The sequence below is a fragment of the Podarcis pityusensis genome, assembly GCF_964106645.2.
Source record: "Podarcis pityusensis genome assembly, chromosome: 1".
NCBI classification, from domain to species: domain Eukaryota; kingdom Metazoa; phylum Chordata; class Lepidosauria; order Squamata; family Lacertidae; genus Podarcis; species Podarcis pityusensis.
Window position 1 is genome coordinate 50,856,488 of NC_138028.1, and position 14,127 is coordinate 50,870,614.

General features: G+C 41.1%; 1 protein-coding gene across 3 annotated transcripts in view; it reads left to right on the forward strand.

Moving 5' to 3' along the window:
- AMBRA1 (autophagy and beclin 1 regulator 1) overlaps positions 1–14,127 on the forward strand; it is a 145,038-nt gene that overhangs the window by 77,403 nt on the left and 53,508 nt on the right. For all 3 annotated transcript variants that reach the window (XM_081001446.1, XM_081001448.1, XM_081001447.1), the window contains one exon: positions 12,290–12,400. In XM_081001446.1, the coding sequence (XP_080857572.1) occupies positions 12,290–12,400 (111 nt within the window). The remainder of the gene's footprint in view (positions 1–12,289; positions 12,401–14,127) is intronic.

The following is a 14,127-nucleotide window of genomic DNA, read 5'->3' on the forward strand; positions in this document are numbered from 1 at the left end:
GAAGAGGCTCTGTGTTTACATACTGGTTGTATAGGTCATTGTCAGATTGCTTAAAACTTTAGGACCAGTAGATCTTCAGATTTTTATTACTTAAAGCATTTATGTGCCATCCTTCATCCTATTAGAATTTGAGGTGTACAGCAATTTCTTTCAGTTGGGATTCCTCCTAGATATAGTCTGCTGCCCTTTGGTCTTACCTAATCTCTTGATACCTCTGTTTTTATTGTCTTTCCCACTTATTTGCCACTTTTCTGTTCCTATACTATTCTGCGGTCTTGTCCCAACTTCCCCATACCCTAGCATCTGCTCAAGCTCCCTTGCCATCAAATTTGGGAAGAATCGTAAACTACTCCCTCAGGCACTGTCCTTCAGCCTAGTGTGTTTCAGACAAGGTGAATGATGCTGCTCAGGATCTGCAGCTGGCCTGGGAGCCATCACACTGAGTAGTGGCTCTTAATGAGCACAGAGTGCTCTAGGTGTGTAATCTATAGTAGGCACGAGCTGTCAGCACTGGTTTCCCTCATGACCATCTTTACAAAAGCGGGTTTATTTAAGTTGTCAAGAACTTCATTTTTATTAATGAAGCTCCTATTCCCCTATGGGTGTGCTATTAGCCTTAACATCCCCTCACATTAGTATGAATTCAGCTCAAGTAAATACTTTTAGAGCAGAACTACTCCAGTCATACAATGCTAATCGGGTGTAGTGTATATATTTTAACTCGGGCATGTTGCTCACTGGCAATATCTTATATTGATTTGTCAGATTTTGACTGTATGTAACTTAGAAAAATCAACCATGGGCAGGAAATCTATAGAAAGACTCAGCAGAGGAACAGAGGGGAAGGGATTTTTTGTTGGATTCATGCTACCAGTTGCTCTGCATTTCATTTGCTGCTTCCAGGATTGAAAGTTGGAGGCAAATCTCAGTAGAAAGAAAGGGACTCAATAGACTGAAAGGAAACTCAAGTGTCCTGCAGCCGAGCAATACAGGCAATTTCTTCTTCTGTTGCTGCTGCTGCTTCTTTGGTGATCACTTGTAGCTGAGTAAGATTATCTTCCATGAACATGGTCTTAACAGTGAGTCCATAAGTGACTGTGGAGGCCAATTCTGGATCCACATGTCCTTCCACAGTGGGGACATAGGTTTTTGGGTGGGAGTTGATCATGGTGAGGGTTTGCCTAATGCGCCTTCTTCTCAGCACTTATCTCCCTTTCATCCTGAGTTTGAGCATCTTCAAAGTCCATGACACCTTTGGTAAAAGCTGTTCTCCAATTGGAGCGCTCACATGCCAATATTTACCAATTGTCTGTGTTATACTATATATTTTTAGATTTGTCTTGAGAGAGTCTTTAAACCTCTTTTGTTGACCACCAGCATTACGCCTTCCACTCTTAAATTGGGAATAGAATAGCTGCTTTGGAAGACGATAATCAGGCATCCACACAACATGACCAGTCCGACAAAGTTGATGTTGAAGAATCATTGCTTTGACACTGGTGATCTTTGCTTCTTCCAGTATACTGTCATTAGTTTGCCTGTCTTCCCAAGTGATATGTAAAAATTTTTGGAGACACCATTGATGGAATCTTTTGAGGAGTTGGAGATGGCATTTATAAGTGGTCTATGTTTCACAAGCATACAGTAAGGTTGGTAGTACAATAGCTTTGTAAACAAGCATTTTGGTTTCCCTGCGAATGTCCTGGTCCTCAAACACTCTGCACTTCAGTCAGGAGAAAGCTGGGCACGGTAATCCAGTCAGGGAGGTAAAAAGGCAGACTATGTTTAGGAGACCTTTTCTAGTCCCTCCCCCTATTCGGGGTGAGCAGAGTGGATCCTAAATAGGACTGCTTAGTCATGGATACAGCTGCTGAACAACTCAACTGCCTCATTCCTTGAGTCAGAATGACTGAATTTGTATCCACTGCCCATGTGTGGGTTCATGACTAGGGTCTTCCAGATTTCATGATCCTGCCCCTGTTACCATTTGCCGATCGCCATGGGACTTTTTTGGGGTTTGGGTTTCGGATAGGTTTTTGGAAGACGCCTGTGTGTAAATTTGTTTTATTTGTGTAGATCAGTGCACGCTGACCAACGCACAGTCTTCCACCTGTTATCTTCCACCTGTTCTGCTGCTGAGGACTTTTTGGATCATTCTTTGTCTAGCTCCTACCCTTTCACCTTACCGCCTTGGGTGACCTTGCTGGGAGTACAAGACTTCAGACGGCTTCGCTCACAAGGGTCATAGGAACATGCAAACCCATTCACCATGACACGGTGATGATCCAGTGAGTGAGACAGGCAATGTGCATCCACTGCAACTCACCTTCCATTTCTGCCTGGGGGCTACTTTAAATGGATACACAGTGCACCTGATAGTGAGGACATAAAGCCCCAAATAAAAACTCCCATTGGGGCAAGAAAAGCATTGAGACAAGCCTTAAGCCTAGTAGGGAAGACATCTCTTTTGTCCCTCCCTTACCCACTCTAAATCGAAATGCAAAAAACAGCAAGAAGGCAGCCCTTAAAGTAAGTGAGGAAGGCACGTTGCCTTTACACTTCCCCTCCTATCAAAATGCTCTCCGTGTCTGGAAAGGCATCTCCCCTCACTCCTTCTCCCACCCCTACATCAAAATGCCATTTGGATTAAGAAAAGGGGGGAGACACTCCACCCCCCCCCATAAATACACTTTCTGGTTGTAGTAAAAGTGGGAAGGCAAACCATGAATGGAGCAGGGAAACTATCACCACTCTTTATTGGTCCCTCTGAGGAGGGGAAGAGTTCACTGCCCAGTTAGTTGGAGTGGAAGAGCACAGACTCTTGCATCTACAGGAATATAATATTTCTCTAGTTAAAATTAAAATTAATTAATTTTAATAAAGCTCAGAGACTGTGGACGGCAGTGAAGGCCTTTGTGTGCAACAGGTTGGTGACTCCATCATATTCCTTCAGTCTTCAGAATCTTGGGTAAGTTTAACCACTCTCTCAGTTATGCCCACACAAGCTGAGACAATGAATCAATGCAGAGGGCCTTTCTGTATGCTTCTATGAACAGATGTAGAAGTCCCCTGAAGACCTGGCAAAAACTAAGCCAGAGCGGAGTTTGGAAAGGCAAGATAGCTTTTGTGTTGGAACAGCTTTCGGTGGCTCACGTTAGGTTCTTAGAAGTCTGAGCATTTGGCATGTTTTCTGCCTGATATTTGTCTTGAGCTAAATACTGTTTAAAACATCAACAATAGCTCCCCCTGAGCATTAAGGACAAGGCAGTTAAGAAATTGGGACAAAAATAGTTACATTTGCTCTATGGAATAGTTCTCGCACACAGCCCTTGATATTCTTCTTTGACAGATATAATACTTTGTGGGAGAGAGCGCTCTCACAATAATTTGGTGAGAATAGAACATTAACATAAATATTTTGGACTCTGTTATCTTGAGCCATTGACCCTACAGCAGGAAAATGAAGAGTTCTATAAAGATGGTTTGTCAGTGAAGCTCTGTATAGTTAGTTAAAGACTCTACAGCAAGCTTCCCTTATTAGTAGTCAGTAAAGCAGGAAAGAATAGCTACCATGATTGCTCTCCAGTTGTTTCCTACAAGAAGAAAATATATAAATTAAAGTTTACTAGAAGAAGGGTAGTCCCTTTGTCCTGCACTGCAAGGCTTGCCATGTGAAGCATTTAGAATTAGCAAGCATATTTCATGCTCTGAAAAGTCAGAAAGAAGGAAGAGAGAGCTTTACACAAAGAACTGCCTGCCAGGCATAGATCTTGCTCTGTTTTTGTGCAAAGTATAAACAGTGATGTGTAGACTAAAAACCAGATTTCTACAGCATTTAATGAAGATGGAAAAGTAACCAGGCAATGAGATCAAGGGGTTGAACTACAGAGAGCAGCCTTTTATATGAGAGGCTCTGTAACAACGTACAGATCAGTTTTCTGAGACCCTGCCAGTTCTCAGGGATTTCAGAAGCCCGCAGAAGAACTTCACTTCTTTGCTTTCACCTATAAGTTGAAAAGGTGAATAAAGGAGACGTGTGAACCTGTACTCTTGTTAAGTGCTAGACGAGCTAGGCAAATATAAATGTCTTTAAATTTGTTTGCCGTTAGTATGAACCCATTGTTCTTAACCTTGAATTGCAGGATAACATAATCTTATTCATTTTCCATTGTTGTCTATATCTTGTGATGTGGAAAAGGGTGGCTAAATGTGATGTGACTAAATGGGACAGTGTATCTGGGTGGTGAGCCCTTCCAGGAACTCAGATTGTAGTATAACACATGCCTTCTTGCCTATATTATTTCATGGAATTGAAGCTGATTTAAGGATATGGTGGTACCTCAGGTTAAGTACTTAATTGGTTCCGGAAGTCTGTTCTTAACCTGAAGTGTTCTTAACCTGAAGCGCACTTTCCCATTGAAAGTAATGGAAAAGTGGATTGATCTGTTCCAGACGATGAAAAACACCCCCTAAAACAGCAATTTAACATGAATTTTACTTTCTAATGAGACCATTGATCCATAAAATGAAGGCAATAATCAATGTACTGTACTATAAAATAAATAAGATAGTATTGTAGATGAAAAAATTAATATTTATTTTTTTCTTACATGCACTGATTATAGTCATTGTTTGGATGGGGGTCTTTTATCCATTTTTGCAGTCACACAATCAACCAGCAGCTGAACTGAGCTCCACACGATCCCCAAAACAATGACAGAAGGCAGAGTCCCCCAGAAGTCCCCCAAACGAAGGAACAAAGCAGAGACAAAGGCACAGGGCAGACTCACCTAAATAAATCCCTTGCAGAATCCCAAAATTTTTCACTCCCCCCCCCCCACAAGGTAGGTGGGCTTACCTGGCTAGGTGCCACCCATCTTGCTACAACTGAGGGTGGGGCAAGGGTTGGTAAAGGGCTTTTCAGCCCAGGCTCATCTTTGGGGCTCGGATGTGACCTGCTGGGCATCCTGCGGATATCAGGGCCTGGCTCCCAGCATTCGCGGAGGCATCCAAGAGCTCCTGCTGGTGGAGCCCAGTCGCGGAGCCTCCGCAGGCCCCGTGGATGTCCGGGTTTGACTCCGGGCAGCAGCGAGGCCTCCGAGAGCTCTGAACACTCACTTCCCGGTTAAAAACGTTTGTAACCTGAAAAAATGTAACCCGAGGCGTTCGTAACCAGAGGTACCACTGTATGGAAAACCAAACTGTTGCTTGTAATAATTTCATTTACCTGCACTATCAATGGTTGCCTACAAGGTTCACATAGTTCCAGAGCTGTCTTGATCCAACCTGATGCCCTCCATATGTTCTATGTTACAGTTCCCATCAGCTCCTGCCACCTCAATATAGTGTTTGAATGCTACAACAATGCAGTACAGTGGTACCTTGGGTTACAGACGCTTCAGGTTACAGACGCTTCAGGTTACAGACTCCGCTAACCCAGAAATAGTACCTTGGGTTAAGAACTTCGCTTCAGGATGAGAACAGAAATTGTGTAGCTGCAGTGCAGCGGCAGCGGGAGGCCCCATTAGCTAAAGTGGTGCTTCAGGTTAAGAACAGTTTCAGGTTACGAACGGACCTCCGAAACGAATTAAGTTCTTAACCCGAGGTACCACTGTACATGTGAACTATATTTCACACAAGTGCCTTCCAATCCTGACTTGTAGGATTATTCTGGGAAGACTAAAATGTATTAGTAGTATGCTTTCAATGCATAAGCCCTTAATATGTTGATACTTGTTTATGTGCTGAAAAAATAGTGTGTGCTCCCTTCCCTGAAATAATTCAGCTTCTGGTCATAGTGGTTGATAACCTTTGGGAAGCTAATTCTGAGCAAGATACTATGTTCAGTTGCTTGACATACATGGTTGACAGAGAACTGAATTTTGGCAGCCAGATATGTTGCAGTTCTAAGAAATTCACTTTTCCTTTATAGCAGGCTTCCTCAAACTCAGCCCTCCAGATGTTTTTGGCCTACAACTCCCATGATTCCTAGCTAGCAGGACCAGTGGTCTGGGAGATGGGAATTATAGTCTCAAAATATCTGGAGGGCCGAGTTTGAGGAAGCCTGCTTTATAGCCTTCCCAGTGTGATTTTATGGTGAGCCTCTTAAACACGATAGCTTTCTTACACAGCACTTCTGTATGGAGAAAAAGCCTGTACGGTTTTCACATTGTGGCTGCACATGATAGATCTACATGTTACCTTTATTCTTTTGTTCTTTTTTACAAGCAAGTACTTTCAGTTTAGCAAAACTATACCGGCTGAGGTCACCTTTGGTGCTCTGTGCCGCTAGTGCATGGCACATGCCTCAGTAGCATATAGAGATACTGCAGAAGAGTTGAATCTATACCTGTTAAACTACAGGCAAATAATTGCGGCCTGGCACTTATAGAAAGACACTTGACGGCACCATTTCAACATCAAGGTGTATGGCAGTGATGAATCGGATGGCGGGGGCTGCACTCCCAAACAATGGTGGGGACGGTGTGTGTGTGTGTGTGTGTGTGTGTGTGTGAAATGGCTGGTGGATATTTAAAAGGAGTACAGTGGTACCTCGGGTTACATACGCTACAGGTTACAGACTCCGCTAACCCAGAAATAGTGCTTCAGGTTTAGAACTTTGCTTCAGGATGAGAACAGAAATCGTGCTCTGGCGGCGCAGCAGCAGTGGGAGGCCCCATTAGCTAAAGTGGTGCTTCAGGTTAAGAACAGTTTCAGGTTAAGTACGGACCTCTGGAACGAATTAAGTACTTAACCTGAGGTACCACTGTACATGGCAATGCCAAAAATGTGCTCTTTATATGAAGTCCATGTTTTATGAGCACTACTGTCCCATTTGTACTAAAAACAGATAGAATCATCATGTCCCGTGATCAAACACAGCCAGTTGTTCATATCACTAAATTCTTTCCTGGTGTATCAAGAAAAAAGATTGGGATTAGACCAATAGGAAATACAATTGCTGCAGAACACATTGTACAAAGAGCTAACAATTAATGGAATAGAATTCTGGAAAACAATGCAGCACTTCATGAATACTCTGGAGAAGTGTTGAAGAGCCTACAATTTGCTCATGGAAAACAAATGTTACAAATAAAATTAAATCAGTTGCATTCAGTAGGTCCCATCACAAATCATTGCCAAATAAAAACAGAAAAACATCTTCATCTAAATAGGAATCTGTGCTATAGCAGTTTTAGGAGAAACATATCTTTTTGAAAACTGTTCTTGTCAGGCAAGTATCATTCAATATTCTGGCAAATTCTTCAAACCTAGAAGCAGGGGAGAGCACACTGATTAACTTATTCTTTTGTTTCTTGTCTCAAGATCCTACTGAGGAACAGGTTACATAACAACAAACAGCCTGTGTAATTGTTTGAAAATTCGATTTTTCCTTGTGTGAAGCTTCTGCCTGCCAAATAGTATTCCCCAACCTAATGTTTTCTAAAATGTGCCACCTTTTGGGTAATTGAACATGCCTGCACCATTTGCTGCATGTCCCAGAGTTAGGTTTTCATTCCCTAATCCTTTATCAGGCTGCTCTCAACATATCAGTAAGGGCCAACAGCCTTTTGAAATGGCTGTACATCAGGGGTATGTGTATATATATATATGTGTGTATATATATATATATGTGTGTGTATATATATATATATATATATATATATATATATGTGTGTGTGTGTATATATATATATATATATATATATATATATACATATATATATATATTGTTTGTATATATATTCATAGAAAGTGAAAAACTAGTTAAAAGCAAAAATAAATTGGAAACAAGCATCAGCAGACCGTTGTGGGGGATGTATTTAATACACAAGCCAATTTTAAAATACCTAACTTGAACTGAGTGACAGTTAAACAAAGTTTAATCAAGCTTTTCCAAAGTAAGAGAAACTAGCAGTTTTTCTGAGTAATTCTTTTAATGACATTGATAATTTTTTGCTAGGAGAACAATGCTGCACAAAGTCTTCCAAATTCTCTATACTTGTGAATAATTGTTAGTTATCCTTGTAAGTTGTGTGATGGTGTGAGGGGGGAATTATATATGGACATAATACTAAAGCATGGCATTATAGTACATGAACAAGCATAGGACATATCACATCTACAGTAATAATAACAGTATATTTAAAACTAAAAATGTGCGTCTTTGGCAAGACTGTATTTTTTAAAGCCATGCTTTCCCCAATCTGGGAGATCCCCCCACCCCGTAGACTTGCATCACCTTCCACTTCCTATAATAATTTAACATTATTATATTTGGATTAAGCCTTTGATATTTTGCATAAACCATATTCCCAGGTAATTAATTGAAAAATCTCTTCATGGGATTGTGTATTTGGGTATTTTTTCCATTTAACAGGCCTACCCATGCTAAAGCTTTCCATTTGGGTTTGTAAAATTGTTTTTATAAACTGAGACTTCACTAAAATCTTTAATCAAAATTAATAACTTTTAAAATAAATTATCGCTATTAGTTACAAATAATGCTACATAGTCTGTGAATAAGTTGACTTTACGTTCCTCGAATCCTACTTTAACCCCCTTATTGTTTTATTACATTTTGTGGCTTCAGCTAAGGATGCAGTAAAACAATAATGGAGTGGGAGAAGCCCTGTTGTGTTTCTGTTTTTAAATACAATATATTTGAGTTTATCTCATTAACAGAAACAAAAGCACCCTGATTTGCATAGATTATCCTAACTCTTGTGGAAAAAGTTGCACCTAATCCAATATTTTTATATATTTATTAATAAAGATATTTTTTTTAAGGCTCAGTTTACTGTTGCTGACAAATGAGCCTTCCTTCAGAGGAAGTGCGGCCCCATCATATTGGTTGGATATAACTGATCCTAATGTACTATACAGATCCTAATGTACTATATTTTACAAATGGACTTTTCATTCCACTCCTGAAGTTTAATTTTTGGAATAGTAAAACTGTCAAATCGCAGAAAATTGTCATAGAAGCAAGTTATCAAAGGAAACTACTCCTTTCTCTGCTGCCCCCGCCCCTACTTTTCTTTCTAAAATGGTTCTTCACCTTAGACTTGTGGCTAAGAAAAAAAATGCATAGACTTTTTTACCATGAAGGCCAAGATTGCTAAACCAAAAGCAAAGTAATCTTGGAATGTTCTCTTTGGATCAGAATGTCCATTCTTTACCATCACTTGGCTGTTCCAAAGGCACACCATCTGGGCTGGTCCAAGTTTATATACATGCACATGTGATGTATCACTCAAATGTTGTCGATTCCACAATATGCTTTAAAAGCACACATCTTCTAAATGATGGATGGCTGAGTTGCATGAAGGCATTACGCAATAGGGTGAGCACAACCCCATTTTGTTGTTGAAGTGCTGATTTCCTCCCATGACTCTCCTGTCATAAGTTGACTGAGAGCTGTTGGAGAAGGAGGGGTACTGCAGAAAGGATTTATCTTCATTTCTGTCATCCCTCAGTGTTTATTATCCAGTGATAGACAGACGCAGGAAAGTTGCCAATCAAACCCACGTTTACTGCATTTCAATTTCCCTTCAGCTTCCACTTCAGCATTTTGAAATCTAAATAATCTTTGAATAGAGGTTGTGGTGTTTTTTTTCACAGCAGTGGCAAGGAGCAGACTATTGAGCTTTCATCAGTGCTAAAATACTTCTACTGGTCACTTTAAGTTAGGAATGGTTGATGCTACAGGTTTTTGGACTACAGCTCTAATCATTTCTGACTATTGGCCATACTAATGGGGGTTCGAATACAAGAGCACCTGAAGGGTCACAGGTTCCTATCCTTGCCTTTATGTAGTTGCAATTAATATTTTATCCCACTGATTTCTGCTAACAGTCCACGTAGCCTCAAAGGTCCTGGGCCAGGAAGCAACATGGCTGAGTAAAATGATGTTAACTTCTTATGTTTGCTCAGTACTGTTTGGTTCTTACATTTGCTTTACCTGCATATCCTACAAATGCAACTGAAATTACTATACAGTGGTACCTCGGGTTAAGTACTTCTGGAGGTCCGTTCTGAACCTGAAACTGTTCCTAACCTGAAGCACCATTTTAGCTAATGGGACCTCCCGCTGCCGCCGCGCTGCTGGAGCACGATTTCTGTTCTCATCCTGCAGCAAAGTTCTTAACCCTGGGGTACTATTTCTGGGTTAGCGGAGTCCGTAACCTGAAGCGTATGTAACCCGAGGTATCACTGTATAGACCAAGCAGTGTATTGTGGAGAACAGGTCTGATGTGGCAGAGTGCACATTACGAAAGCCCTATTTTTGCTAGGACATACTGTATTCCTTAAACTTGTTGTGGAATTAGGTGGCTGCCTAAAATTGACTAGTTCGTGCAAAAGGGCTGATGCATTTTAAAAATCTCCCTCTTCAATTCATTGTCTCTCTTTCCTTTTGGATTTCTTTTTCATGTGTAAAATACATATATATGAGGACATTAGAGTTCCCCCTCCCTGTGCCTTTCTTTCACAGTACTCTGCTTCTTGCTAGGTTTTGATAAGCAGAGGCCAAAAGGAGAGAAGAATGGAAAGAACATAGACAACTAGGCCTGTTCACCTTGCATGCTTTCATGCCTAGCAGTGCATAGCAAACTTGAATCATCTGCCAAAACAATTGGGCTGTCTGGCATGTAGCACAGTCTGAATTACCTGGATTATTATTTTTTGTTCAGCATTGGAGTTGCAAATTCTCTTGTAGCTTCCTTCAAGGAATATAGTGATTGTAATATAATGTTCACAATGTTTTAGCTAACTGCAGGCTTCACAAGATCTATGGGGGCAATTCAAACTGCCAGCTGGCATCATCAGGGCTGAATGGAGAGGGGTAGATGGGCAGAAAGTGGTGCAGAGTGGAAGGGAAAAAATACTTGCTTTTCCAGCTCCCAGGCTGATGCAGTCACATGTTGGTATCAGGACCAGCTCAGGATCCAGCAAATCCTCTGCTGGCGGAGCAGAGGGGGCTTCCAGCCAACTCTGCTGAATACCAGTTCTGATAACCACGGGAAGGGAGAGTGTCGTTGCTCTCAAGTCCTACTTGTGTGCTTCCCATATGTATCTGGTAGGCCACTGAGAAAGCAAGAGGCCTGCTCCAGAAGGCTCTTCTCATGTCGGGGCAAGCGCTTTGGAGCACTGCTCAGTGATGAAACTGGGCAGGGCTAGGAGGATCACCTCTCCCTCATCCAGACACCATTCTGCATGGTAAATTTTGGTGGGGTGGGGTGGATTGTTCTGTCTGACAGACATGGCACTGCCTCTTCTCCTCAAAACTCTCCTTTTCCACGTCACCTTTAGCTTTATCACATTTATGTTTATTTTCGGCTGCAACTGATCTTTGAAAAATAAATGTAACTGTCTTTTCCCATATTCTTCTCAACACTTGACTCTCACATCTTTTGCATTCCCCATTGTCTTATTTTAGATTGTAAACTCCTTGAAGACAGAGACCTGACTATTTTTGCCCATGTATTTTTGCCTATTTTGACCATTCTATGTTAACGCATTAGGTAGTGTATCTGTATGGACAGAAAACGTAGAAAGTTAAGCTTCCTTGGCACTAGGGATGCCACTGTTGGAACCTTGACGGTTCCAAGATGGCAGAGGTATTGGCTGGCTTAGATGGCAGTCTGCGTCAGGGAGGAACTTTTTAGAGTGAATATATGCTTGGATCATAACACAGCAGCATATTGGCACAGGCACAGATTTATTGTGCTATGAAACAATAAAAATAAAAGACTTTGGAATACATGCCCTGTGGAAACTTGGATGACACCAATAATTTGTTCTTTAGCCTGGGTTTTTTTTCTGAGTAACATTCTTGCATATTACTTCTGTTGGCTTTACAGATGGATTTAATGTGTTCTTTTTGTATTGATGCTGTATTAGATTTTTTATTTTATAAATTATTTAAATAAAATAAATTCACTGTCATGTTATCTTCATTTTAGTGCAGGATTATTTATTATAGTTACTGGTTTTGCAATTTTTCAGTATTTTTCACAATTCCAGGGTGAATACAACTCTGTAATCCTGACGATTTATTGTTGCTTACCATTTAAAGTCTTCCAATGATGTTATCGTTTGACTGGGTTTTTAGATGCAACTTTCTTATTTCTTTGGCATCTTTTGCGTCCTCTGACTTGCCTCTTTGATTTTGCTAAGGAGTCAACAAACCTTTGGACTTCATCCCTTCCAGCTGGTGTGTTTTGATTGCTTTGTTTACTAAATCAGTTGCTCAACTTCACTAATCTTCTTTTCGTTTTGTCCCTAGGGGCTGTGATTGGAGATGGGCAGTCTGCTGTAGCGAGTAATATTGCCAACACCACCTACCGGCTTCAGTGGTGGGATTTCACCAAATTTGACTTACCTGAAATAAGCAATGGTAAGCTAGAAAGAGAGCCGAATTGCAAAGGCAACTTGTGAAGCAGGAGGAGAGGGAGATTGCCGTTCTGCCAATGACAAACCCATTGTTCATACAGACATAGCATACACAATCCTTTATAATTTCAATCATAAATTGGATTTTGAATAGAATTTTGCCAAATTCTCCTCTTGAACATGTTAAGGTGAGAGGGCAGCTTCTGCACGTTGTAAAACACCACTCAAGGTTTACGCAGCTCACCTTTTCACAGCACTTGGCAGCAAGCTGTAGTTCTTCATGATCTCTGTGCAGTCTTATTTATGAGTTCTTCATTTTGTTAACTGTTTTACCTCAGTGATAAGTGCACTTGATGCCCATGGGGTACAATCACAGCTTCAGCTGGGTGCCTGTGGTGCAATGAGCACTGTGGGGTTTTTTAAAAAAAGTGTATGCGCTTGTACCAAGTCAGACCACTAGTCTATCTAGTGATGTGTATATTGACTGGCAGCAGGCCAACATTTCAGATGGGATTTTTTTCTCGGCCCTCTGGAAATACCAGGATTTGAACCTGGCATATTCTGTATTTAATGCATTGGCCGTAACATTGAGTTGCTGCTGCTGCTGCTGCTGCTCTGGTGCCATTTGGTGGCAAAGGGGTCACCCCCCCCCCCAGTAATCACAGCTAGTCAGGGATTAATGCTGACATCATGATGTCATGATGCAATTTATCCAGTCAGCTTTGATTAAACTGCAGTGTTGCTGAAGGCAAATAAAGCCAATAGTTTTGTGTCATTTAAGGAAATTGACTCAGCTGAAGACTTGGCAGTGTGCATGCTCCCTGTCTTTGGGAGCCACATACTGCTGCTCTACCACACTGACACATAGCCCCACTCCTCTGCGGATCCATGTAGATCAGATGAGGAAGATGGGTTATCACGTCCTCCCTGCTCATGAAATGATCCATTTGATGGCTGAGGATGGGGTGATTTGCATCCCCAATGGAGTGCTGAGCTGGGTGTAGAGGTTTAACCCTAATCTGGTTACTAGATGACAGGTGGGGAACTTTTTTGGCTCCATGGGTCTGATCTTGTCAAAATTCCTTTCATGGCTTAGCAAAGCACCTTTTGAAACATCCTCTCCCCTCCTTTAAAGGGGAGAATGTTTTAACTGCATGCTTGCAATGGAAGTGAGATAATTGTTTTAAAACAATAAAGCAGCCTTTGAAGCAGCCTCCCTTCACCACTCTGCCTTATAGGAAGGGAATTCCTGTTTCAAATGGTGTTTTACGTTGCTGCTCCTTTAAGCAGGTGGCAGCAGTGGTGTGAACTCCAATGCCACCTCCCTCCCTCCCTCCAATTTAAAGAAGAAGGACTTTAATTTCTGCTCATCGGTTGGTGTGTGGAGATTAAATCCTGCTCCCTGCTGTTCCCTGCTGGTAAAAAGAATAAAACAATAAAATTATCAATAAAAGAATGACTATTAAAAACATTAAAAAAATAATTACAAAACAGTGATATACTGAAAACCAGATTAAAACACATGTCAACATTCTACATGTCTGGATTTGCTTGCCTAAGCAAAAATGTTTTTAGCAGGCTTTGAGAAGAGTACAGTGGAGGTGTCTGCTTGATGTGTCAGTAGGCAAGAACTTCAGAAATCAGTTCACAACAGTACCTCTAGAAAATCTTATTATAAAACAGTTGTTTCCAGGAGACAAACCAGAATAGGTGCGGCCTCTAACAAGTATG